Genomic DNA, 23849 nt, shown 5'->3' on the forward strand with positions numbered 1-23849 from the left:
CAATTTGGTTACTCAATATTTTGAAAAATGTATAACAGAACGACGATCGAAACAAATGTCAAAAAAACGACGATTTTTCGAACACCACTCTTTCGAAGTAAACGTAAACAAGACGATTTGTTTTCTACATGTTTTTTCTATACTATGAAAATGCTGGAAGTCCCTCCCCACTCCTCAACGGTGTACATTTTCGTAGAAATACAATGAGCATCATGGGTACAGTGAGAACAATCTGGGGCGAGTGTTTCCATACTTATGAACGGTAGTGTATATTCATTTGAAGAAAAAAACGGCAATTTCTCAAATAATGAATTGCAAAATCTGAAAAAATTCACGCAGAGTACCTTTTAGTAGTACTTTGATTTAACCAATTATGGGTCGAAAAAAAAGTGGCCGATTTGACGGAGAATCCTTCCTTTTCGGGTTAAATTCCGAAAATATCGATTTTTGGAAAAAAAGGTGAGAACCGAAGTTGTTCAGAATTTGATTATCAACAAGTTTGTTGCTATTCATTTATGCCATTAAGTTGAAAATAAACGAGATAATGGAAATATTTCGAATTTGTCGCTTTTTTCAGGTTTAATTCCAAAAATCTTGATCCTGGAAGAAAAACTGTAAGAACTAAACTTGTAGAGAATCAAAATTGATACAACTTTTGTTCCGACGGTTTTTCTGTAAAATCAAAACCGGCCGAGTTATTCAAGAAAAACCATTTTAACCTAAAAAAAACCATTTTTCGAATATACGCATAAGCATGATTTGGTCGCCATTTTGAATTTACACTCCCAGTGACCCCCCCGAGACAGCTGTGAAAAAAAAATTTTCGTACAAATTATTTACAAATTAACCGGGGAATTTCGATATCAATTCTGACGATGACCCAAGAAATTAAAAGGTTGATCGAAACAGAAATCCGAAAAAATTAAATTTCCATTTCTTTGAATGAAAAAAGGCGTCTTCCCGAAAAATTTCTTAGGAACTTTCGACTCCAATTTTGACAAGGATTCGCCCTGTCAAGTATTTGCTGTGAATTACGAATCACCCTGCATAGCAAGTGCAGATTTGGCAGGATTCTTGTAAATGATATGTATAATTGCATAACAGAAATTTGCAGTATAAAACACTTACCATTGCAACGAACGATTCGTTCGTCGGTGCGTCAAATTTAACCTTTTTTCGGTTCAGCCGTGCGACGTAACTCATCCATTGTTGCACTCGCAAGATTATTGTTGTTTGTAACAAATATCTGTATACACACTGGCCGAGTGAAAATTTGCACGTGATTAGAACTTGTGACACGGCAAATTACCAAAACACTCGCGTTTGCTTCGTTCGCCGCGAAAAGTGAATGTGGACGGTACACGAGGAAACGCATAAGTGACGGCCGCGCGGATAGTGGGGACAGTGGCGTGTGAGGGATAGTACTCGGAATCCGAAGAAGTTGATTCCTTCGAGAGTTCCAAATTTCTGTGAAATCTTATAGGATTGTGCCGGATTTGATGTACAACAGTAACACATACCCTGACTTTTCGTAGGTCGTATACGATGCAGAAACCAACCCAAAACTCGCTAGCGTATCCGTAGCGTATACCATCTACGAGAAGTCACGGTATGTAGTTTTATAACGATTTCCACCAAATGAGTAACATTCAGGTAGTTCGTCTAATGTAAAAAAAAATTTTGGTAGCATCATTCAGAACTAGGCGTAATTGACAAATGAAACGAAGCAAATAAAGTATGAAATCCTTATTTGTTGAGAATTAAAAACAGAAAAAATTGGCAAGCAAATTCTTCATCAGAATTTTAACAAGGATCGGCCCTGTAAAATATTTGCCACGAATCTTGAACCGTTGTATGCAGTAATTGTATGTATGTACAATGACATAGATTTTTTGCGGGATGTATTTCTAGTATTGTTAAACACATCCGGTTCAGAAACAATTTCGCGTATGTATTAGGGTAATCTTTAAAACAGGCTCGGACGATTATCAACCGGCCCCCCCCCCCCCCTCCATATTTGCTATAAATAAATAAATATTGGTCTGTTCAAGAGCACAATTTTTTATCTCAACCCTAAACACTCACGCCTATACTTGCGTGTTTCCTGCAATTTCGGTATTTATTTTACTGCTGCATCTAATCTTTCGGTCAATAATCTGTAAGTATGACAATTTTGCGCACATTGATGCTACTATTAGATGAGGATATCCGGAGCGTATATGGGGCATTCTATGTCAATTATTCGCCATTTATATCTGCCTTTTCGACGAACAGGAATTAAAGGATAGGTATTTTCGTTTTTGTTAATGATTTTCTATCAAATCGATGAAAAAAGGTAGATTTAAGTGGTGCGTACTCGATGTAGAATGCCCCAAAACCCTTCAATAAAATAAAAAAGAATAATTTTCTTTGCGGAACTACGACTCAAAACGAGAAAAGAAACAGTATGTTATTTTAATATCGGGTTTTGGAAAAGCCATGAGCATTTAAAAAAAAATTGTGCGATATTTTGATAAATTTATGGTGTTTGGATGGGTTGAGACAAACATCTAAAATATTTCAGAAAGACTGCTTTTGGCAGGTACAAGAAAGTGTAAAATTTTCAATAGAATAAAAATTGGTCGAGGTCACGGGTTGGTCGGTTTCGCATGGAATGCCCCGTTCACGTATAGTCGGGCTACGTGCGATTACGAATAGTTACCGCGATTGTGAACTGATGTTACCATTTCCCAACGATGCCTTATAACATGCACGAATTTCAAAATCTAACGGTTATTCTGAGTGAGTTGTACATTTCTTCGTATCCACCTAAAAGCCTATGCTCTCGTCAGCACTGCAGATTGTTGCTTTAGCAGAAACATAGGACGTGTGCGTATTACCATGTCATTTTACCATCTGGTACCGCTTCGGTCGACTACAGCGCTTCTGGAGGTTCAACGTTGAACTAAATTACAGACTTCTCGTGCATCAGAACGGGCGCCTGTCACCTGAAAATCGCCCGCACAAATCGTGCCATATTTACAGAAAACTGACTGGTGCTATAGGTTTTCCCGGATTACGTGTGTGTTTTTGTACGTCGGTATCTCCCTGGCAAAAGTGAAAGAAATTCTGATATCGTACAAACGGTGAATATTCAACAAGTCCCTAGCCCGATCGGCCATGTTTGACGCGACGTGATTTTATTGAGTTCATCATTATTTTTATTAGACGTTATCAATGATCTGCGATAGTAGTGACTGAGATACAGACGTACAATTTTATTCAAGCTATCTTTTAAAAATTTTCCCAGTCAGATTCATATCCCCGTTTTATCAGGATTTGTGCGGGCGATTTCCCCGCTTCTGACGTCACGAAATATATATAGGACATGCCAGGTCAGCGGCACCTTAAAGTGGTTTTCGTCGGTTTCTCGCAACACTGCAGGGTTGCATCGACCAAAAAACTGGCAGTTCAAGGGGGGGTTGGGGATGGGGATGGGGAGGTGGAATCGGGAAACAACAAACGTAATACTGCACCAGAGCCTGCGACAGAAGATTGGCCATTAACCATATTGGCCCACTTACAACAGTGTTTAGAACACATTCCGATGTGTGAAATTTTGTCAACGTTTGTCATTTTATTGTTCATGTACGATTCTTCGCTATCAATAATCACAGGGCACGCAGCACTGGACAGAACTGCAGGTTACACGCACGTGTGCATCGATGCGCCGATATCGTAAAGCACAATGTGGCCATTTATATGGTAAGCTGTGATCTGATGGAAAGTTAATGGGACGCGTTGCATCGTTTCGCCCCTGGGGAAAAAATCCTCCGCTCCTGCAGACCGTAGATTTGTTACACGGCTGGCAAAGATGTGGTCGCGTACGGTTTTTTACGTTCACGTAAGTATATCTCTCCCGTACGCGCGACCGTTCGTCAGAGTCCATTGATTTTTCCCTTGGGGACCCCGTAATGGATGCCATAAAAGAAACAATTCTGGGGCGTTTATGTGGCGTTAAAATTCGATTATAATCTACGGTCGGAGGCTGCCATGCGCTATCCTGTGATTCACAGTATGCCGCTCTTTTTTCGGGGTGATAATTTTATTTCCTATCGGGTTCTACTCGCTGAGAACGTCTCGCCGTTTTTTTTCTTCGTTTCAACCATCACTTGAACAAACACATGTTGGTGTTGGTGTTACCGGGAAGTTCAGAATCGTTACCTTCGAGTTAGTACGATTTATTCCAATCGAGTGTGCTTTTACACATACCGACATTGTCATTTTCTTCCATGTTCTACAATCATCCAGTTGAGAGTAATATTGTTCAAGATTTGATCCATTTGCATCTACCGCAAGATTCATTGCCCTCGTGATTACGACAATCAATCATCATCATCATTATCATCATCGTCGTCGTAGTCGTTGTCGTTCAAATACAGCTGCGTCGAAGAGAGTACTGAGTGATTCGTACTAATTCTGACCGAAGTGCAAAGGCTGGGCGTTGCCTGTAGGACAAAAATTTCCCTGTTTTCTACGGTATTTGAAAACCTTTCGACAAAAATCTGTGGCACGCAGAAGGTCGAGGAATTTCTCATTCAAATTTCCACTCTCCGAGGGTCGAGAGCACTTACCGTTGAAATGCTGGCCTTTGATTGTTCTTGTTAATCGTGCGTGAGGTTCGACACGATTTCGGCTACAGCGCTTTTAACTACGTATTAATAACATCGGATTGCGAACAGCATGAATTGTACCGTGATGACTCGACGTCGCCTTCAACTTCGCCTGATGTCTCAATCGACGGGGAAGTTGACCTGCAACAATTCCCAACAACCACTGACCTGTGAAAGTCACAAATTTTATGAAAATCTTTCCGTTTACAATATTTTCTCAGATCATAAATCTCAGACATTATTCTCTTTAAATACAGTATTAGAAGTGACATGTTTAAATTCAACGGATACAGTCCAGACATTCCGGCACCTAGAGGATCAGAATTTTTGCGATGTGCCGACGAATGTAAATATTTGTTTAAAAAAATGGGAAATTTTGTTTCTTCTGTAACTTAAATAAGTTGTAAAGAAATCCGAATTGCCAACCACACCGTAAACCTGAGAAACGATCTCTTATCACTGATATAAATTAATCAAATAGTGGCATAAGCGCGCAGTCTAATTACCGGTAGCACGCGCTCCGAATACTTTTTTTTATCAGATCGCATTAATTTTGTTCTATGGTTGTAAATACATGTGCATATATGTCGAGGCTTCGTGGCATACGGTCTGCTCTCAAGTTCAAAAAATAATTAAAATATACTGTTGATGATACCAAATTGCCACAAACTTCTATCTGCGATTGTTTGTTGTCACACGGTTGAAGACACACTGAATACCAACCTCTAATCATCACTTAAGATCTCTACTAACTATGAGAATATGATTTTTTACAAATCTCAAGTGTTTAAATTGCATGTTCACGAATTTTCGCACGGTACTTGACGGCTGAGATTTTACACCAGACGCAAACAAACGACGTAACGTAATTTTGATTTTTGTCTTTCCATTGGCACCTTATTTCTTCTTTAGAAAACATCGCCAGAGTTGGCAACGTATGAATAAAATAATTAATTAATGACGATCAGATGAGCTAATTGCGTATTCGATGATATGTAATTTCTTATCTTGTTATCGGAAACATGTATGATTATTACATGGACACATATCGAGTATTTATATTAGTCGTTTTGTAAATACTCCAGCAGATAGCCAATAGTAGATTCGCGCTGCAGACTGCAGATTGCAAATTTCCAGTATCGCCAAATTTATCAGCATATTAGCTCATTTGAGAATATAAACGAGCAACATTACAATGCATGCTCCAAAAGATTTTAAAAAAACATAAATTCTGGCAAGCTGACCGGCGTTTCGCTGGAAAAAAACGGAAGCGCGGAAAGATTAGAAATACAGTACTTTAAAAGGGCGACACATTACACCGGGCCACACGATTTTGTGTTTTAAGTAACGCATAGTTTGATCTCATTGCGTTCACCTCAAAAACGAAGAAAACCATTATTGTTCTCAGAAACTTTGTTTTAGTGACTATATAGCAATACTTTCAAATTCAGTGAAAGATAACTATGTAAATAAATCAGATCGACCGCCTTCGATCGTTTCAATAAAGGTTCGTTTCTAACAAATTCACTCAAAACTGCTGTCTTAAGTTGGTAATTAAAAGTAGACGTTTTTTACCTTACATGAATTACACGCTTAATTACTTTTCCATATTAACATACTATCCAAGTTCTGATCACAATAACAAAGTCCAAGTAAACTATAGGTATTTTCCTCGATTTTGTAGACGTAAACAGCACGAAAATACCATTCGTAACCCAGACACAATAAGAAATTTGTAAATTTTTAATCTTATTAATAAATTAGAAACTTTTATCATCGCCCTTGTATACTAATGAGTCTTTTCTCTTTTTACGCGATAAAATTGACACAAGTGTACGATGCCTTTCATTGCATCTGACACTCTGGGGTCAAAAGTGAAAGCTGCATCTGCCGTCTATAATTACCATTACTCTACTGATCTGCTTTTTGCTACTTTTACTCATTACCCTTCAGAGACGTACTCTCATTGTCCGCATCTCTCAGATAAGTGCCATCACTGCCCCTTCTACAGCTGCGAACGCCTCGACATTCACCTGACACGTCACAGGGTGTTGCTGGATTTGCATCAAGTGTAGACCGTGTGATCTGGTTGTGAATATTGTTCAACAGAAGGTTACGGCGAGTTTGTGATTAGCTTGACACAAGATTAGGAGTAACCTCGTATGACGGTAATCGCGTTGCACCACCCTGGCGGACAATATGAATTCCTTTGAACTGCCCCAGCAGTAGAGAAGCATGAGACGGAGAGAATGAGACGCGAATTGATGCTTTCGTATTTTGTAAATGTAACGACATCAGTTTTGGTGAGAAATTATTAAGTAGGGGAGTTTACCGCGACAAATCAGGTGATATTTAATTCAAGTAAATTCGTCAGTTACAGTCTCAAAATGCTTATTTTTAATTGTCGATATTTCACCCGGAACAAGCCAGTGATTGTTAGAAATTTTTCAGATCATTCACGCCTGATGTGTTCAACGTCATTCTAGACAGTGAAGGTGACTTCTCGAGCAAGATTACCGTTCAGCAAGCGAATGATTTTAATTGTGTAAGGCAAAAACAAAAACTGCCACAGGTTAGTGCAAGACTAAACTCACGTTTATACGCAGACCGTGTGAAAATAAAGGTTACTCCGTAAGTGATGATCGATATTCTCAGTTGTGCGGTTTGAATACTAGACTTTTTCGTCCCTTCGAGTTACGCTTATCTACCAATTTTTTACGCACTTGATCGATAAAGGTTCAACATTTGACGACGAAATTGTGGGATTAATAATTCAAACAGCTAATTGTCAAGAATTTGAGTTAAACCTGAAACAGTTATGGCGCAGAACAATCCAAGGTGGTTCGACGTGTGCTTCATGCAAAAGATCCTGCAACAAATTGAAAAAGATGAGTCAATCAAGATATGTGGTATAACCGAACAGCCGATTACATCCGTAGGGGAGAATTACGCTGGGGAATTACATCGTGTTTCCGTAGAGTTTACACGAGTTGGAGGTAAGCACAGGGTTCAAGAGAAGAGATTTTTCATCGCCAAGGTCGTGCCTGCCATTCCATGGTATGAGAAATTGGTAATTATCCCACTCCGTGAGTGTGCTTGTTGATGCGAAAATCTTGTTCTTTTTCCGTCGTAATCGATTTATTTACCCTCTTGACCAGATATCCGTGGGGGGACATTTCAACACGGAATCTCTTATGATGACGGATACTTTGCCGAAGATGAACCATGCTCTGGTGAAATTGGGAATGGCACCCCTGTCCGCGCAATGCTTGTATGCCCAGCTCGCGAAACCGACCCACCTACTGATAGAGGATCTGTCACCGAGAGGCTTTCGTACGGCCGATCGTCTAAATGGTCTTGATCTGGAACACTGCATACTCGCCATGCGAGGCCTTGCTGTGTTTCACGCTACTTCGGTAGCTGTCGAGGAAAAGGTACTCTTCGTAATTTGTGTAATAAGTATTTGCTTCGATGGTGAGAGATAAAAATATTGAAACAGTTATTTCTCACATTTTTCGAACGCAAGTACCCAAGGACTGTGACTTCGTACAAGAAAGGACTGTTCTACAAGGACCATCCTCTTTGGTTGACTAGCTTTTTTAACCTTGGTACAAAATGCCTCGCAACAGAAATAGCGAAATGGCCGGAAATTAATCCGCGGTAATTACTTACTTCACAAATTCTTATCAGCAGAACCGCTCATTCTTTGCCAAAACTCAAACCTTCTTCCAATCGGAAAATCCTCTCAATTTCTGTAACCCAATTCATTTTATACTTTTTTAATTGACGATGATTTATGTCGACTAGAATTTCAGAAAAAATGCACAAGCTATCTGAAGTAGCGTTCAAAAAAGGATGCAAGGCTGCTCGATGCCAGAAGGATGATTTTAACGTTCTTAATCACGGAGATTGCTGGACAAATAATATGATGTTTCGCTACGACGACCAAGGCAAACCAAACCTGCACATCTTCGTGAGTAACGTGAAATTTGCAGCTAAGGTTTCCCCTCATGATTATTATGTTGTTTTGACTTCTTGTTTATTAGTGATATATTCTTGGACAGAAAAAAACAAAAGTACACGTATAACGTAGATAACTAATAGAACAAGGAATGTTACAAACTGTTTATCACCGAGCGTCTGCAAAGAGGTCAAAGGTATTTGATAAAAATGTGACGTGATAATGCGATCTTTACATTCATCGAATAACAATGTTTGAGTCTGAAATGGAAAAGGTTTACTTTGTGGACGGGGCAGCTTCTTATCTTCGCTAAGCGGAAGAATAATATATGTGCAAAAGCGAATATTAAGCAGATTAATGGAGAAAGCTAGAGCTCGATATCTCCGAAAAATTAATATACATCACCTTATATACCTTATCAACGAAAACAGAAGGGATTAATAACATAAAAATCGTAGGTGGACTTTCAACTCTGCGTTTACGGCTCGCCGGCTGTGGATATTCTCCACTTCCTGGCCACAAGCCCGTCCAACGACGTCCGTAAAGATCATCGGAAGTTACTTCTGCACGAGTATCACGACACACTGACCATAACCATGGCCAAGTTCAAGTGCGAAGTGAAACCACCAAGCTTCAATAGACTGCGAGAGGTACTTAAAGAACGAGCGTTTCTTGAAGCACTTATCTCCTTCACAATATTACCAATTACTATTAGCGATCAAACTACAGTGAAGCCTTTGAACGAATTGATAGAACCAAACGGCGAGTATGAGAATCCCAGCTATCAAGGAAATAGGTTTAGGAAGTTAATGACGACGTATCTTCCATTGTACGATAAGATGGGATTGTTGCAGCCCTAGTTTGTTAAACTGTCATTAAATTGAGGCGCAAAAGCGTTTGAAAAAAAAGCAAAGATTTTCAAACATTTTATCTAATAATTGAATTTGATTTGACACGCTCCGAATTTAGAGAGCATGTAAAAGGACTGATTAGAGGACGCTTCAATGCAATACAAATTTTGTGGCAAATTTTCATACGTCAAAAGTGTGAAACCGTACCGTGTTGGCTTTAAAAGCTATTTCAATCCAAATTGTATGTAAATAAAATTATTTGTAACTTTTTCATTTTTTGTCAATTATCAATAATGAAAATATCTCTGTAAATATCAATTGCTTTAAATTTTACCCATTTTCTCTAACTCGCACATTGACGTAGTGCTAAAGATCAGATTTTTGAGAGACAGTATTTCCATATGTTGATTTATACACTAATATTTTTGTCTCTTGTATTTCTATTTCTTACAAACGCGTGTGCTCGTGTTGATGTTTTTTCGCGGCTTACCTTTATACCGAATCAATCAGGCGCCAACCGTCGTTAATTAACACGTACTGTGTGATACAAATAACGTAGAGTATTCACAATGAATTCAAGGGCACTAACCGCTAACACAGTACTGTGCATTTCCCCGACAAATTTATTACATCACGCAGTGTGAACAATCAGCATTGCGGGTTGGTTGAACATACTCAAGGGCCAAACTTATTCTTGGAGTGGTTACCATCACGACGCGAATATAAGTGATGCCAAAACCACTAGATACCAAACCATTTGTGCTAAAATTAGAAAATGTTGTCCTTCGGGAGGAAAGAATGGTGTCAGGCAACATCAAATCTCGGTATCAAGTTTGGTCTCTCACTCTGTTACGTGGTACACGGTAATTTGTACAGAAAATTGTGGATACTGAATCTGACTGGTAAAGCCGTCTCTGCATCCAGATCTTCCATGTATTTTAATTAGCTCTTATAATAACCAGAAGTTTGTCGGTATATTTGTCGTTCTCTGAACTTTTTCTTGGTGAACTGCTAGTCTTGCATCTCGTGAGCTGATAAATTATTATCGGCAGCGTGGTTCAACTAGAAGTCTCACGAACACGAACACGAACGGCAATGTGCAATTGCTTCAAGGACTTGTCCGATCATTATATCACATGATTATATGTTGATCTGCGCGACGTAGCACTTCAAGGTTATACGCAACGATTACTTAAGAACAAGCCGTAGCAGAGAACTCGACGTTCTATTGCGACTTATTGTTAGACTCGCGGTGGGCAAGCAATTTCTGAATAACCATTGGCGTACCCATTACAAGTACTATGGAATTTCACTATGAAAGCCAGTGAGAGAAGTTATTGAATCTTTACAATCATCACTGGCTATTTTAGTTGAACAATTCGTAACAGTGACAGTGATTGCAATAGTTTTACCATACATGGATTCGACACTCAGCTGCAACGCAATATGTATATCAACTGCGAATTTATCGTATTGAAGTTAAGTAACGTTATCGTAACGGTTCATGTTAAGAAAACACCGTTATTTCGCGATTTCGGAATTGTCTGAAATTAAGTGAACCATAATAAAAGAAAGCACACTCATATTTTGAAATTTTAGTTTTTTCAAAATCATTGTAAAATTAAGAAAACAGTGATTTTTCTCCTTAATGTTTCGTTACGATAACGTTACTAACTTCAACCGCGTGCGAATTCCAACTATGTGCCCAGTCTGTACCAATTGGAGGGCATCGATTACAGTAATTTCGCTCAATTATGGAAAATCTTATAGAACTTACCTGTAAGAGAATTTTGGTGAACAATTATTGAATCGTTCAGCGTAAAATTGTCGAAGGTCACGATTTTCTTAACCACACCGTGATCGTTCAAACCAAGCTAACCTTTAGAATTATCTGAAAATAGCATTAGAGGAGCGGATCGAGCTACTGTCGAAATAGTGGGAGACACCGTCACAGTGACGTAAATACTGGATGGTAGGGAATTCACTAAAGAGCACAGCGCTGAGTTATACTCAATCACGAGTGCAGAGATTTATTTCGTGTCGTGACAACGATCGGTCTGTGTGTGCACGGGAGAATTTTGCTTACCGGTATATATAGCTGCAAACATAGCTCGCGAGGCTAGTATAGCATAAAACCGTCGCTGAGCAGTTCGAGCTAATAGGTGAGAAATATAGCGCTGTTTCATAACCGCGTGTCTTACGTTAATGACGCTGTGGTTATTGCATTTTTACAGTTGAAAACTAGTTTAGTAAAGCAAAGTCTGTTTTTATTTTTATTTTGAAACAGCACTTGTTCAGTGAGGTATTTGTACGATATTAAAAAGTTGACAGTTGTCTTAAAGAATCAGTTATCGTCGTTATGATTTCACTGCTAATGATTACTCACGAACACGATTTATCTTATCGTTGACATCGGTTACGGTAGAGAACTGAGTTTTTATCATCTATAGATATGGAGTTGGAAAGTCCTGCGTGGCTGGACGCATGTTACGTCCAAAAGGTTTTACGAAAGGCTGAAAATGACGAATCTATTGAAGTTTCGGATATATCCGTGCGACCGGCAACGGCTAAAGGTGATAATTATATGAGCGACATGTACCGAATCGCCGTAGAATTTTCACGAGGTCAAGGTGGTCAACGAAACGAGGAGGAGAGGTCTCTTATATTAAAACTCCTACCGCAGGACGAGTTTCGAGAGCGGATGGTAACTGTCAAACAACAATTATTTTTCGTCACTTTTCCGCGATGTCTATGCCTGTATTCACTGCTATTTATTGCATCGAAAGCTTAACGAAACTGGATTCTTTGCCGTGGAATTGTCAATGATGTCGGATACACTTCCGCGAATAAGCGAAATTCTTGCGAAATTTTCGAAGACGAAGCTCAGCGCAAGATGCTTATACGTTCAGTACGAGAAACCGACTCACGTATTCCTCGATGATTTGGCACCTGCAGGCTTCCGAATGGCTGTTCGCCAAGAAGGTCTTGATATGGACCACTGTCTGCTTGCCCTTAGGAATCTTGGCTTGTTTCACGCTGGTTCAGTCGCATTTGGAGAACAGGTAAGAGTGCAGTTGATTATATATTATTATAATTTCATTTCCGTTGAAAGTTTGAAGAATCCTTGGTACCTACATCTGCTATACATATAAAGCTTGCAGGAAAGAGAGAATTTTTCGTCTCGCATGTGCGTGATCGCTCATTGTGTTGATATTCGATTGACTTGCCGCCTAAATTATGACTGTATACTTGTTTACGTTTCGTAATTTTATACTTACCTAATTGAAGGATCCTACGGCACTGGCAAGGTACAAAAGGGGAATGCTTCATAAGGATAATCCAGCTGAGACGGGCACAGCTTTCAACACGTGTATGAAATCTCTTGCAGAGGAGTCAGCCAAGTGGCCAGAGCTAAATCCAAGGTAGTATTTAGTTCAAAGGAATTCCACCGAGCATTTTCTTGTAACAACACATTTTTTTTCACATTTTTTCACCACCCCGCATTGTTTCTGTCACAAAGAATTCCCGAGAAACTTCTCAAGTTGTCCGAATACACGTATGAAAAAGGATGCGAAACAGCTTTTGTAAGAGAAGATGATTTCACCGTCCTCAATCACGGAGATTTCTGGGTAAACAATATGATGTTCCGCTACGACGAACGGCAAAAGCCCATGGATCACATATTTGTGAGTTAATTCAGATTAGCTATTATTGTAGTTCACGATGAGAATTATAATAAGCCAATGAGAGGTATTGAGATCACCATTAGAATTGAATCACGGTCATCCGTTGTACGTTAAGTGCATTTAAATCGTAGGTGGATTTTCAAATATCCCACCGTGGCTCACCGACAGAAGACCTTCTCTATTTTCTCGGCACAAGTCCGTCGGACGATATTCGACATCAGAATCGCGAGCAACTCCTGAGGGAGTATCACACCTCATTAGCCAGCACCATGACCAAACTGAAGTGCAAAACGGAAGTGCCGAGCTTTGATGCTCTGCAAGAATTATTAAGAAAGCGAGCTTTTTTTGAAGTGATCGCTTCTTCGGTTGTCCTGCCAATTGTCGTACTCGAGGAAGGCGACAACGTGGATATATCAAAACTAAGTGGGGCCGATGGAAAATACGATAATCCAGCTTATCGTGGAAAAGCGTACAGACGAATTATGAATAGAATTTTGCCTTTATACGATAGTATGGGACTACTAGATATCTGAGAAGTGTATTACTCAACGTTATAAGAAACACTGAAAAATCACAGACTTTTTGGAAGGAAAAGATGTACACTTCGTGAAATTCAAATGAGGAAATGTATTAGCTCTATTTATTTTAAGATTTCCTGTTATTCCAATAGATCAGTAGGATCCATGTATGCACATTATAAGTGTCGGCACGATTTTTTAACTTACATTTCTTAACCGACCGAAATTGTCGTCATGATGCGTTGAAGTTTTTGTTGTTCGTTTACTCTTTTAAAGCGATAAACTATTACCCAATAGGTGTATCGCGTGATATAGTGATATAAAACTCTCTTCGTTGTAGATATTTTTGTACAGTTGAACCAAAATTTGAGATTTTTGGAAAAACAAAAATCTACCTGCTATTAGATATTTCTGAGGACCAAATTTTTATATCAGTAAAATACTAATCAATTGCTCGTAATCGAATTAATTCAAACGACATATTGTAGTTCAGTGTGAGTTACAAATTCATATATACGCTAGTAATTTTAAGGCATTTCAGTGTTTAGTTTTTTTGGAACAAAAAAAAATAAATAAATTTTACGCATGTTTTTCAACAATGATTGCGTGATTATGTCACTCTAAATTTTATAAAAGCTCGACAAGCTTTTTTGGAATGATATTCTGTATCAATCTAAGCTAATTGAATATTTTCAATAGTGCTGAAAGTGATCGATATTTCGTAAACAATATAGCGTCAACATCTCATTAGAATTATTGATGTTGCCACGTACGAAAGTTACGTTGTCAGGGTTTTCAATTATAAATCCACATTTCGGCTCGCTTGAATACTATACCATTTATTACGTAACTCGTTATGTAAAAAAGACTAAGAAAAATCGTCAGTAATCGTTAGAGAATGTAATTACCGTCTTGAGATAAGTTTTGACGACTATTGCGTACGCTGGGAATTTTTGTACGATATGAAAACAATAACTTCCTACACAAAACATCCTCTACACGTGGCACTGGTTGGATTCAAGAGTGACTGCATGAATAAAATAGTCCAATGATACGTTGCCTAGAGTGCTAGTTGTGGGGGTAATGTGCCAGCTTACTGCTGGTCTATAACCATAGTTGAAAAGCGTGAGCTGCGTAGTATTTATAAAAGGTCTTGGCAGAGTGCGCGTTCGAGGTTGATAGAATACAATCACTTTGGAATTTTCAATTATCATACGCTTCTAAATTACACGCAAGTGATAATTTTGAACTGGAAAAAATCGCTACGGAATATACTCGTTGAAGTGCAATTGATCGCATTGCAACAATTTTATTTTCTGCACCCTCTACCGTGACTTTAAACGATAAGAAGTATACCTGCATCAAACGTCATCATCGACATATCAACGATTGTAATCGTAATAATCGTCATTGTAAACGTCAATAACAATCGGTAATCATACCGCGGTGTACTTTGGCATAAAAACCATGGTATTGCAAAACGTTGATTGGCTTGACGAAGGTTACGTACAAAAGGTATTGCAAAAGGCTGAAAGTGACGAATCCATCGAGGTATCTGGAATAAATATCAAAGCGGCAACGGCGCCAGGTGACAATTGTGCAAGCGATATGTATCGTATCGCGGTGGAATATTCCCGAATAGAAAATGGTCTCAGAATTCAGGAGAAAACATCACTCATAGTGAAAGTCATATCTCAGATTACAATTTTTACACTTTCTTCCTATCGGTCAAGTTGTTTATTCTGTTGAATAGATTGCGGAGACACGAATATTTGATACTGAGCAGACAGTGATGTCTGTAACGTTACAAAAGATGAATAAAGTACTCTCACCGTTTTCTTCAACGTTATTGGGTGCTCGATGTCTGCATTTTTAGCATGAGAATCCGAGCAGTGTAATCATTGAGGATTTGGCACCCAAGGGTTTCAGAATGGTCAATCGTCAAGCAGGTTTAGACCTGAATCACTGTTTATTCGGTATGAGAAATATCGCTCAATTGAAGAAAACGTATTCAAATAGTACTACCATCGTTTCGAAAAATTTCCATTTCCAGAAATTCCAATTAAATGTACCAAGTAAACCGTACTGATCGTTTCAATCGGTTCCAATATACGTTTACCTTGTCTGATTAAATATTTTTGCGTGCGTCAAACTTCAGGATCCGAAGGCACTGGCAAAGTACGAAATAGGGCTTTTTCACAAGGGTCGACACCCTGTGATGAGGACGTTCTATGGAATAGGTGTGAAGAATCTCGCACGTGCGATAGCTGACTGTCCGGAACTGACAATGAGTCCAAGGTAGGAGGTACACGACGGAATTGAACTCCGCATCACTCGGATACATATGTAAATTTTGAATTTTAATTTTTGTCGGTGCTTTGTTTTTCCCTAAAACAGAATTGTAGAGAAAATTAATAAGCTATCCGAAGTCGTCTATGACAAGGCATGCGAGGCTAACTCCATTGGCAAGGATGATTTTCACGTTCTTAACCACGGAGATTTCTGGGTAAACAATATGATGTTCAAGTACAATGAACGGCAAGAGCCTGTCGACCAAATATTCGTAAGTGGCTTTAACGCATTAGAGGTACTATAATTATTTTTACTCAAATAATGGTACGGTATCAGATAAGAGTGCGAGCGGTAGGTTTTGCGATTGGACTTAAGTAATTGAGGGATCACATGTAAATTTATCGTATCCAACTTTGGGCAAATTTCTATGCATACCTCTGTGTGTACTTAAGGACATACGCGTGTCAGGTTAAACTGTAAAGTACTATTCACATATGTTTAAACTGTCTAAGCGGCTTGCAACGACAGTGCGCGGCCATGTTATTTTATTGTGTTCTCATAAGAATCAAGACAGCGTCACTCCGTACTATGAAACAAGTAATGTTAGATTACAAGAATTAAAATATAGTTCTGAATCCCAGGTTGATTTTCCAGGAGGAATATAATAACCCAAGCTACCGTGGAAAGTCGTACCTCAAGATCATGACCAGACTTTTGCCGTTGTACGACAGTATGGGCTTACTGGACGCGTAAAAACTTTATACAATTGTTAATTTCTTTGTAATGTATAAATACTATGAACATAAAAAATGTAGAAAACAATAAAGACTGAATGGCTGAGGCAATGACACACGCTTGAATTTACCGATCTCTTAACATGCTGATTCTGCAGTGCAGGTAAAGCAACTCGAGCGTAATGCCTTGAACACAGGCGTTCTGTAATGGTACATGTAACGTGGTTAAGTAGCTGCAAAGCCGGTATGTTGATATATGATTGAATTTACACAGATTCATTTTCATAGAGTAAACTGAGATGAAAGGTAATAAATTTCGTTTGACTTTGACGGTAATCACCCAACCGCTCTTGAGATTACCAATAAGACAAGAAGATGATTGCATTGCTCGACACATCTACCCTATGAGTATTCGGTGTTCATATACTAGCAGGCAAGCTTACGGAAATTGAAACGTACGACGGTGTAATACGAGTGTATCCGTGGTACATAAATTCACGCATTTTTTATCGCTATTTATAAATGCGAGACATTTGCTATAGATACGATATAAATAACGTACAACTCCGTATACTCAACACGGTATTCTTACTTTCGCGACGAGTGGAAGTTAGCTTTTTGCTAAATTAAGTTCGCTTCTCTTCTTGTTTCTTCCTATCTAATTACCATTGTTTTTCCAACCAAGAAATTCACACAGTGATCAGAAGTGAATTGTATACGAAATTTTAGAGCCTACGCACAGTAAAGTTTTACTCGTCAAGCAAGATCAATTCTGCACATTTTTTCGGAATCTGCTGCACGTTATTCTAGTGTGCAGTTTTATTTACCGTGTATTCTACAATTGGATATTTGTGGGCTTAACCATGGCGACAGAAAGCCCGATCTGGCTCAACGCATCTTATGTGCAGAAGGTTCTACGAAAGACTGAAAATGACGAATCGATCGAGGTTTCTGATATCACCGTAAAACCCGCGACCGCGAAAGGAGACAATTATTTGAGTGCTATGTATCGTGTGACATTTAAATTTTTGCGGATCCAAGGTGGACGAAAAGTTGGAGGGGAAAAATCAATTATAGTGAAAACTACATTCGAAGGCACCTCTTTAGCGGAATTGGTAAAAGTCTACTAATAATTATTCACTCAATTTTATATGAGCGTGCTTTTTCTTACGGCCATTTACCGTACCAATTAGATAGAGGAATTGGAAGTTTTCCATACCGAGCTATCGATGATGTCGGTCACATTGCCGAAAATGAACGAAGTCTTATCAAAAGCATCGTTGCCGCAATTGGGTGCAGAATGTCTGTACTATCAGTACGAGAAGCCAACTCATATGATAGTTGAAGATCTGGCACCTAAAGGATTCACGATGGCTGATCGCGAAAAAGCTCTCGATCTAGACCACTGCTTAGTAGCGATTCGAAATCTGGCCAGATTTCACGCAGCTTCAGTTGCACTCGTAGAAAAGGTGAACGCGTGTCTGTCCTAATCAGTCGCATCGTGCAAGTTCACAATCTCTGTTTATTTATATTATATCATATTGTAATTAATCATTTCACTCACATATTGTATTCACTCAAGGATCCCCACGCGCTTGCGACATACAACAAGGGGATATTTCGCGAGAACCAGACTCCTTTACTGATTACTTACCTTGAAGCATGTGTAAAATCCCTTGCTAATGTAACACCTTATTGGCACGAATTGAGTCCAAGGTAATAATTCGAATGAATTCCATCAAATGATACCTACGGCTTAATCGCCGGAAAATTAATTGGTTTTTGCCAATGCTAAATGGTAAATAATTTTTTTCTCATTTCAGGATTTCGGAGAAAATTATGAAACTATCAGACGTCGTATTCGCCAAGGGATGCGAAGCTGCACACTTTCGAGAAGACGAATTTACTGTTCTCAACCACGGAGATTTTTGGATAAACAATATGATGTTCGTCTACGACGAACGGCGTGTACCTGTTAATTGTATATTCGTAAGTGGACTTCGTGTGTGCTTTACAATAACGGTTTTAATTTGAGTTCGACATGCCATTTACGCCGCTGCTTATTATAGGCATTTATTAGTTATCAGATATTTTTTAATAATATCCCCTGCATTTACGACCGTCATTATAACTTAGCGAGTGAGAGTATACAAAGAACACGGTCGGTTAATTTTCCACATAAGCGAGTTCTCATCAACTTTAAAGACAAACATTTACATTCACATTTTGTTTCGCTATATTATACAAGGTAAAGAGTATTTGGATTTTTTTTATGAGCTGTAATCACATTATGAGGATAAGACTTTATTTTCATTTGTAAATTATAGGTGGATTTCCAAATATGTCACCGTGGCTCACCAGCAAACGATATTTTATATTTTATTGGTACAAGTCCGAGTGACGATGTCCGAGTTTTACACCGAGAATTGCTTCTACACGAGTATCACGCCTCGTTGGCCGTTGCCATGAGGAATATGAATTGCAGTACGAAAGTACCGAGCTTTGAAAATCTCCAAGAGGCGTTGAAGAAGCGAGCTTTTTTGGAAGTGATTGCCAACATGATATCACTGCCGATTGTTTCAATTGAAAAAGGAACGGACCTCGACATTTCAAAGATCGCGGGTTCAGTGGATAAAAGCAGTCATTCAGGTTACCATAGAAAGTCGTACAAGGACATCATGATCAGGGTTCTGCCACTGTACGATAGCTTAGGATTATTGGATGTGTAAAGACGTTTCAAATCCACTGTACATTTTACAATTAAAACAGAATATCGACATGTAATATATCCCTTTTTGCATTTAAAGAAATTGAAACTCCTGAATCATGTCAACACAAATGAGTCCACGTGACACGTGTGAAATAAAACATTGAGGTCATTGAATCGTCACCGATAAACCAGCTCGAAGATCCGAATATCAACATAAATGTAGAAATGATAAGCACCCGACGATGCATAACTTACAATTAGTGACGATATGCGAAGCTGCCTGAGTTGCGAACAATCAGTAAAGCTGCAACACATGTTTGCATGAATATGTGACTCCGCATATAAAAATAGAAACGTGGCATAAAATATCTAATCAGTTATTATCAATTAGTTATAATAATATTTTTCAATAAATGCAGCAAGCACTTATCTATCATTGGCTTGGATACATTGCAGCAACGCCGTTATTTCCTCGACTTCTCCCGCCAAGGTCCAGCGTACCACACAGTTTACATTCAGAAAGTAGCTTGATCCCAATTAAACGAGAGACGCCCCTCGACAAGTCGGAAGCCAGGCCTCAGTTTGCAGGGCTGCATCGTAAGATAAGTTTGCATGCATGAGATAATAATGCTAGAACGCTCACTGCGTTGGTGGGGATACCGGAGAGAGATAGATCGGAGATGGTGTCCGACCGAAGGTCAGATTTCGGCCAAAGCCAAAGGTTTAACATTAGTAAGAAATTCTATATTAATTGTGTAGGAATTATTTGGTATCATGCATGATGGTAGCAACAAAAATAAGTACTCGGTATGATTTATATATTTATCTCTTTATTCAAATGAAATAAGATAACAGTACCCAGCACGGCACGTAACTCGCGCGCGTTTCCACAAGTTCGTCCGTCTTCGGTGGCTGATATGAAACTTCGACTCCGGCCAAACCTTCGGATGATTTTTGTCCGAAGCCGGAGATGCGACCGAAAGTGCTTTTTTTGGCCGAAGGTGGCCGAAGCCGAAGCCGAAGGTCAGGGTGAAGTGCTGTCTCTTTCTACTAGCTAGCTATTGCACATGCACGGGACAAACCGAGAAAAAATGTAATGCCATTGATTTACAAAAGAAAACTGATGCGAAAGTCGCACTGATCTCCGGTATATTAGCTTTTCGAAAGACTGTACCGATGCGAGAGAGACAAGACTTCACCTCACTGTTATTTTTTTATCCGGACAGCCAGCCGTATATCGAGCCATACAGTGAGCGTTGAAGTTCCATTACAGTTCAGTGAAGAGCACGAACGACGTCCAGGCCAGTGCTGTCATTCAAGGCAAGTTTCAAGCAGGCTGTTAAGGACCACGCGCTCGACCTTTATGAGACTATAGCTGGATTCTTGCCATCGCGTAGTTACCGATCGTCACGCCACATAGGGCCGACCACGTGTGTGCGTATGTGTGAGTGAACTTTTTTGACATTAGTTTGAAAGGCGACCAAGAAAAGCACTACGGTTAGTAAGTTCTGTAATCTGTATACAGCGGGTACGCATGATACTCATGTCAATCTACTTGGCGCAAAATGGTGCTTCACAATTTTCAAGCGGTGGAAATTGTCGTAGAATCGAAGCTAAATAACTAGCGCACAGTTAGAGCATCACCGCAGTTGGTAGACTTGCTTTTTATTTACAGCACTCGCCTGCGGTTACGTATGGCTCGCTTTCTCACGACAAATGCAATGACAAGAGAAATAATTAGAGCATAATTTTAGCTTCACCTAATTACTAAAAACATGAGTCAAGTTTACGGGATGCACTCGTGCATTTCTGAGTGTGTGCATGAACTTGGAGCAAGTCGTAACGGTTTGTTTTGTTATACGTATGTTGTTGAAAATTGTCATAATCCGAATACAGTTGCAATTGGTTTTGAAGTGGTCCGCTCTACCAAAGAGTACAGGATGTCAAATAATCATCCAAAGCTCGGTCGGTTAAGAGTGTATCCTTCGCATTTATTTTTGTAATTTACACCGACGCCACCATGTTTGATCTCATAAATAATTTTGAGCACAATACCATCTCGTTACAAAAGTCCTTGTTATAAGAGAATTTCCCCTGCGTTTCGGTTGAGCGAGTTTTACAGCTTCCCACATTCCATTCGTGTACCTGAGCTCTACCAACTCTGGCGCGGACTCCTCGTTATAAGCGAACAAGCGATTACGTTGAATCATACGTGCTTAGACACCGAACTCGTATACATAACTGCGATTCTCTTATAACGAGGAGTAGTGATGATGTTCATGTCATGCAGATCTAGCTCAATAATACGTCTTTGAAATATCTGTAAGGAATTTTCACACGATTCGCACCGATGCACGAAAGTTATAATGCGAAAATGTACTCATTGTTTTATTTGCACAATGTAATTATCTTTCCTGCACTTTATTAAATGTAGACTTATTGTTAGTCGTTTCTATGCAGTGAAAAAATTCGTAAACTAGTCCACAGCAAGACGGGAGAGTAAATAACGGGCTGCCGAATTTTCGTTGGTACTAACTGTTCGAGATACTTATTACCAAGTTGCAATAGCACTGACTTACACTGATGATCGGACATTTTTATCGGATTGCAGGTTTAGACTTACCAGTAGTGTAGCGTAGTGAACCCTAGCAAAGTGCGAGGTTAAAGTGCTTCACAAATTTCTTTAGTGCTTCGATACAATTTTTTTACTAAACAATAAACGACTGTTAAAATTATACGCACTGAGATTTACGTGAATTATTTTGGAAAGTCTAAACAAGTTTCGTAGAATTTTCGACAATGAGTCAGTCGGTTGCATTTTGTAATGCTAACAAAACTCGTATTCTTATATTTATTATTGTAGGATCTGAAGATATTAATGGAGTATAAAAAAGGAATGCTACATAAGGAACCGCCTTCTTTTATAATGAAATTTTATAACATGGTTGTGAAAGCCCTTGCGGATAAAACAGCCAAGTGGCATGAACTTAATCCTCGGTAATAATTCAAACAGATTTTACTGTCAATCTTGTTCAGTACAGAACAATTTTACTTATACATCTTGACTATGAGTTGTATTTTTAACACAGGATTTTGGAAAAACTTGTGAAGTTGTCCGAACTCACGTTTGAAAGAGGATAAGTATAAGCAGGATGATTTCAACGTCCTTAACCATGGGGATTTCCGTGTGAGCAATATGATGTTTCGCTACGACGAACAAGGAAAACCCGTAGATCTTATGCTTGTGAGTATATATGAATGATCGTCTTGTAAGTTTACAAAACGTTGAACGCATCATTCCAAATCACCAATAGTGGGAATTTATGGAGTTGAGAATTATTTTGTATGTATGGTATTATCGTGATGGTTAACTTTTTGGAAATTCTTTAATTATGAAACCTAATTGACAAGAATAACACGTGTGAGTGGAAAAAATTTTGAATGGAATTGTAGGGACCTTGGAAATTGTTATAATCAATTAATCTACTTCGGCAACAATGGTTCATCAAGAGTGTTATATTCGAGTTCTATTACTAGACTTACAACTTATTGTCCTTTACGTTTGTGTGTGGATAAAATGAAGTCTATAAGATCTCGAACAAATTCCTACGCAGTTGCTTTTGTGTGCTTGAATGCATATGCGTACCAAGTCGACGTATTTATCACACGTATTTTCTATTATGACAAGTGGAATTCATACACATAGCCTGACCACGTTTACTTCTTGGCATTCCATTGCTTTATCTTCAATAACCTGGATCTGATTGCCGTTTACAGAATGATACGAGTTTCTTATGTGGTAAAAACACAATTTGCATTCATCAAAATTGTAGGTGGATTTTCAAATATCGCATCATGACTCACCAGCAGAAGACATTCTCTTCTTTTTTGGCACCAGCCCGTCCGACGAAGTTCGAATGCATCATCGTGAATTTATTTTGCTCAAGTACCACGTTACGCTAACACATACAATGGCTAAACTTGAATGCAGCACGGAAGCGCCAAACTTCGATACTTTGCTGGAAATGTTGAGGAAGCGTGCTTTATACGAGGTGGTAATAGCTTTCACGTTATTGCCACTTGTTCTCGTTGACAAAAGCAAAGTGAAAAGCTTGGACGATTTAGCGTCGTCAGATGAAAAATATGACAACCCCGCCTACCAGGAGAAATCTTATCGAAAGGTAATGACTAGACTTCTACCGCTATACAACGACATGGGGCTGTTGGATGTATAGCTATCTTTATGGATCGTTGTGAAGTCCTCTGAACACATGTCAACCGGTCTTTCTATAAAGCGCGAGGAGTAAAGATTTTACGGAGCGTATTGTTACTTCAGATCTTTTTTTTAATAAAGAAAATGTGAAATGAAAGTTTTATTTATCATACTGTAAGCATGGCCACATAACTTGCATAATAACGTACACCTGACTACTTGCAGCGTTGCA

General features: G+C 38.9%; 4 protein-coding genes and 1 long non-coding RNA gene across 13 annotated transcripts in view; 4 read left to right on the forward strand and 1 right to left on the reverse strand.

Moving 5' to 3' along the window:
• Positions 1 to 23849, reverse strand: part of LOC124221896 (immunoglobulin superfamily DCC subclass member 4) — a 311934-nt gene that overhangs the window by 127745 nt on the left and 160340 nt on the right. The window lies entirely within an intron of this gene.
• Positions 7456 to 13874, forward strand: LOC124221887 (uncharacterized). The gene is made up of 11 exons (XM_069137086.1): positions 7456 to 7722; positions 7811 to 8086; positions 8152 to 8312; positions 8460 to 8625; positions 9072 to 9472; positions 11752 to 11761; positions 11890 to 12168; positions 12251 to 12526; positions 12753 to 12886; positions 12985 to 13150; positions 13282 to 13874. Exons 1-11 carry the CDS (start codon positions 7471 to 7473, stop codon positions 13681 to 13683), a joined length of 2523 nt encoding a protein of 840 aa, XP_068993187.1. The 5' UTR covers positions 7456 to 7470; the 3' UTR covers positions 13684 to 13874.
• On the forward strand, positions 14416 to 16808 carry LOC124221900 (uncharacterized). 2 transcript variants are annotated; one of them, XM_069137302.1, is made up of 4 exons: positions 14416 to 15644; positions 15722 to 15966; positions 16066 to 16231; positions 16615 to 16808. In XM_069137302.1, the coding sequence occupies exons 2-4, from the start codon at positions 15887 to 15889 to the stop codon at positions 16711 to 16713; spliced, it is 345 nt and encodes a 114-aa protein (XP_068993403.1). In that variant the 5' UTR covers positions 14416 to 15644; positions 15722 to 15886; the 3' UTR covers positions 16714 to 16808. The 2 variants fall into 2 exon arrangements, with proteins under 2 accessions (XP_068993403.1, XP_046488286.1); XM_046632330.2 differs by having other exon boundaries at positions 15827 to 15966.
• LOC124222329 (uncharacterized) lies at positions 17276 to 19478 on the forward strand. The gene is made up of 5 exons (XM_046633150.2): positions 17276 to 17809; positions 17888 to 18163; positions 18277 to 18410; positions 18518 to 18683; positions 19022 to 19478. The coding sequence occupies exons 1-5, from the start codon at positions 17558 to 17560 to the stop codon at positions 19421 to 19423; spliced, it is 1230 nt and encodes a 409-aa protein (XP_046489106.2). The 5' UTR covers positions 17276 to 17557; the 3' UTR covers positions 19424 to 19478.
• On the forward strand, positions 20081 to 23721 carry LOC124221899 (uncharacterized). 4 transcript variants are annotated; one of them, XR_011177515.1, is made up of 4 exons: positions 20081 to 21726; positions 22268 to 22401; positions 22494 to 22648; positions 23238 to 23721. It is a non-coding gene; the product is annotated as an uncharacterized lncRNA (long non-coding RNA). The 4 variants fall into 4 exon arrangements; XR_011177516.1 differs by having other exon boundaries at positions 20082 to 20901; XR_011177517.1 differs by having other exon boundaries at positions 20083 to 20848.

This window comes from Neodiprion pinetum, chromosome 6, assembly GCF_021155775.2.
Source record: "Neodiprion pinetum isolate iyNeoPine1 chromosome 6, iyNeoPine1.2, whole genome shotgun sequence".
NCBI lineage: Eukaryota > Metazoa > Arthropoda > Insecta > Hymenoptera > Diprionidae > Neodiprion > Neodiprion pinetum.

Coding starts and splice junctions, on each gene's coding strand:
- LOC124221887 (XM_069137086.1), top strand. CDS start 7,471: ATGGCGCAGAACAATCCAAGGTGGTTCGACGTGTGCTTCATGCAAAAG. Junction 8,626..9,071: donor AACCAAACCTGCACATCTTC/GTGAGTAACGTG, acceptor TAAAAATCGTAG/GTGGACTTTCAACTCTGCGT. Junction 13,151..13,281: donor AGCCCATGGATCACATATTT/GTGAGTTAATTC, acceptor TTTAAATCGTAG/GTGGATTTTCAAATATCCCA.
- LOC124221900 (XM_069137302.1), top strand. CDS start 15,887: ATGAGGACGTTCTATGGAATAGGTGTGAAGAATCTCGCACGTGCGATA. Junction 15,967..16,065: donor GAACTGACAATGAGTCCAAG/GTAGGAGGTACA, acceptor TCCCTAAAACAG/AATTGTAGAGAAAATTAATA. Junction 16,232..16,614: donor AGCCTGTCGACCAAATATTC/GTAAGTGGCTTT, acceptor TTGATTTTCCAG/GAGGAATATAATAACCCAAG.
- LOC124222329 (XM_046633150.2), top strand. CDS start 17,558: ATGGCGACAGAAAGCCCGATCTGGCTCAACGCATCTTATGTGCAGAAG. Junction 18,411..18,517: donor TGGCACGAATTGAGTCCAAG/GTAATAATTCGA, acceptor TTCTCATTTCAG/GATTTCGGAGAAAATTATGA. Junction 18,684..19,021: donor TACCTGTTAATTGTATATTC/GTAAGTGGACTT, acceptor TGTAAATTATAG/GTGGATTTCCAAATATGTCA.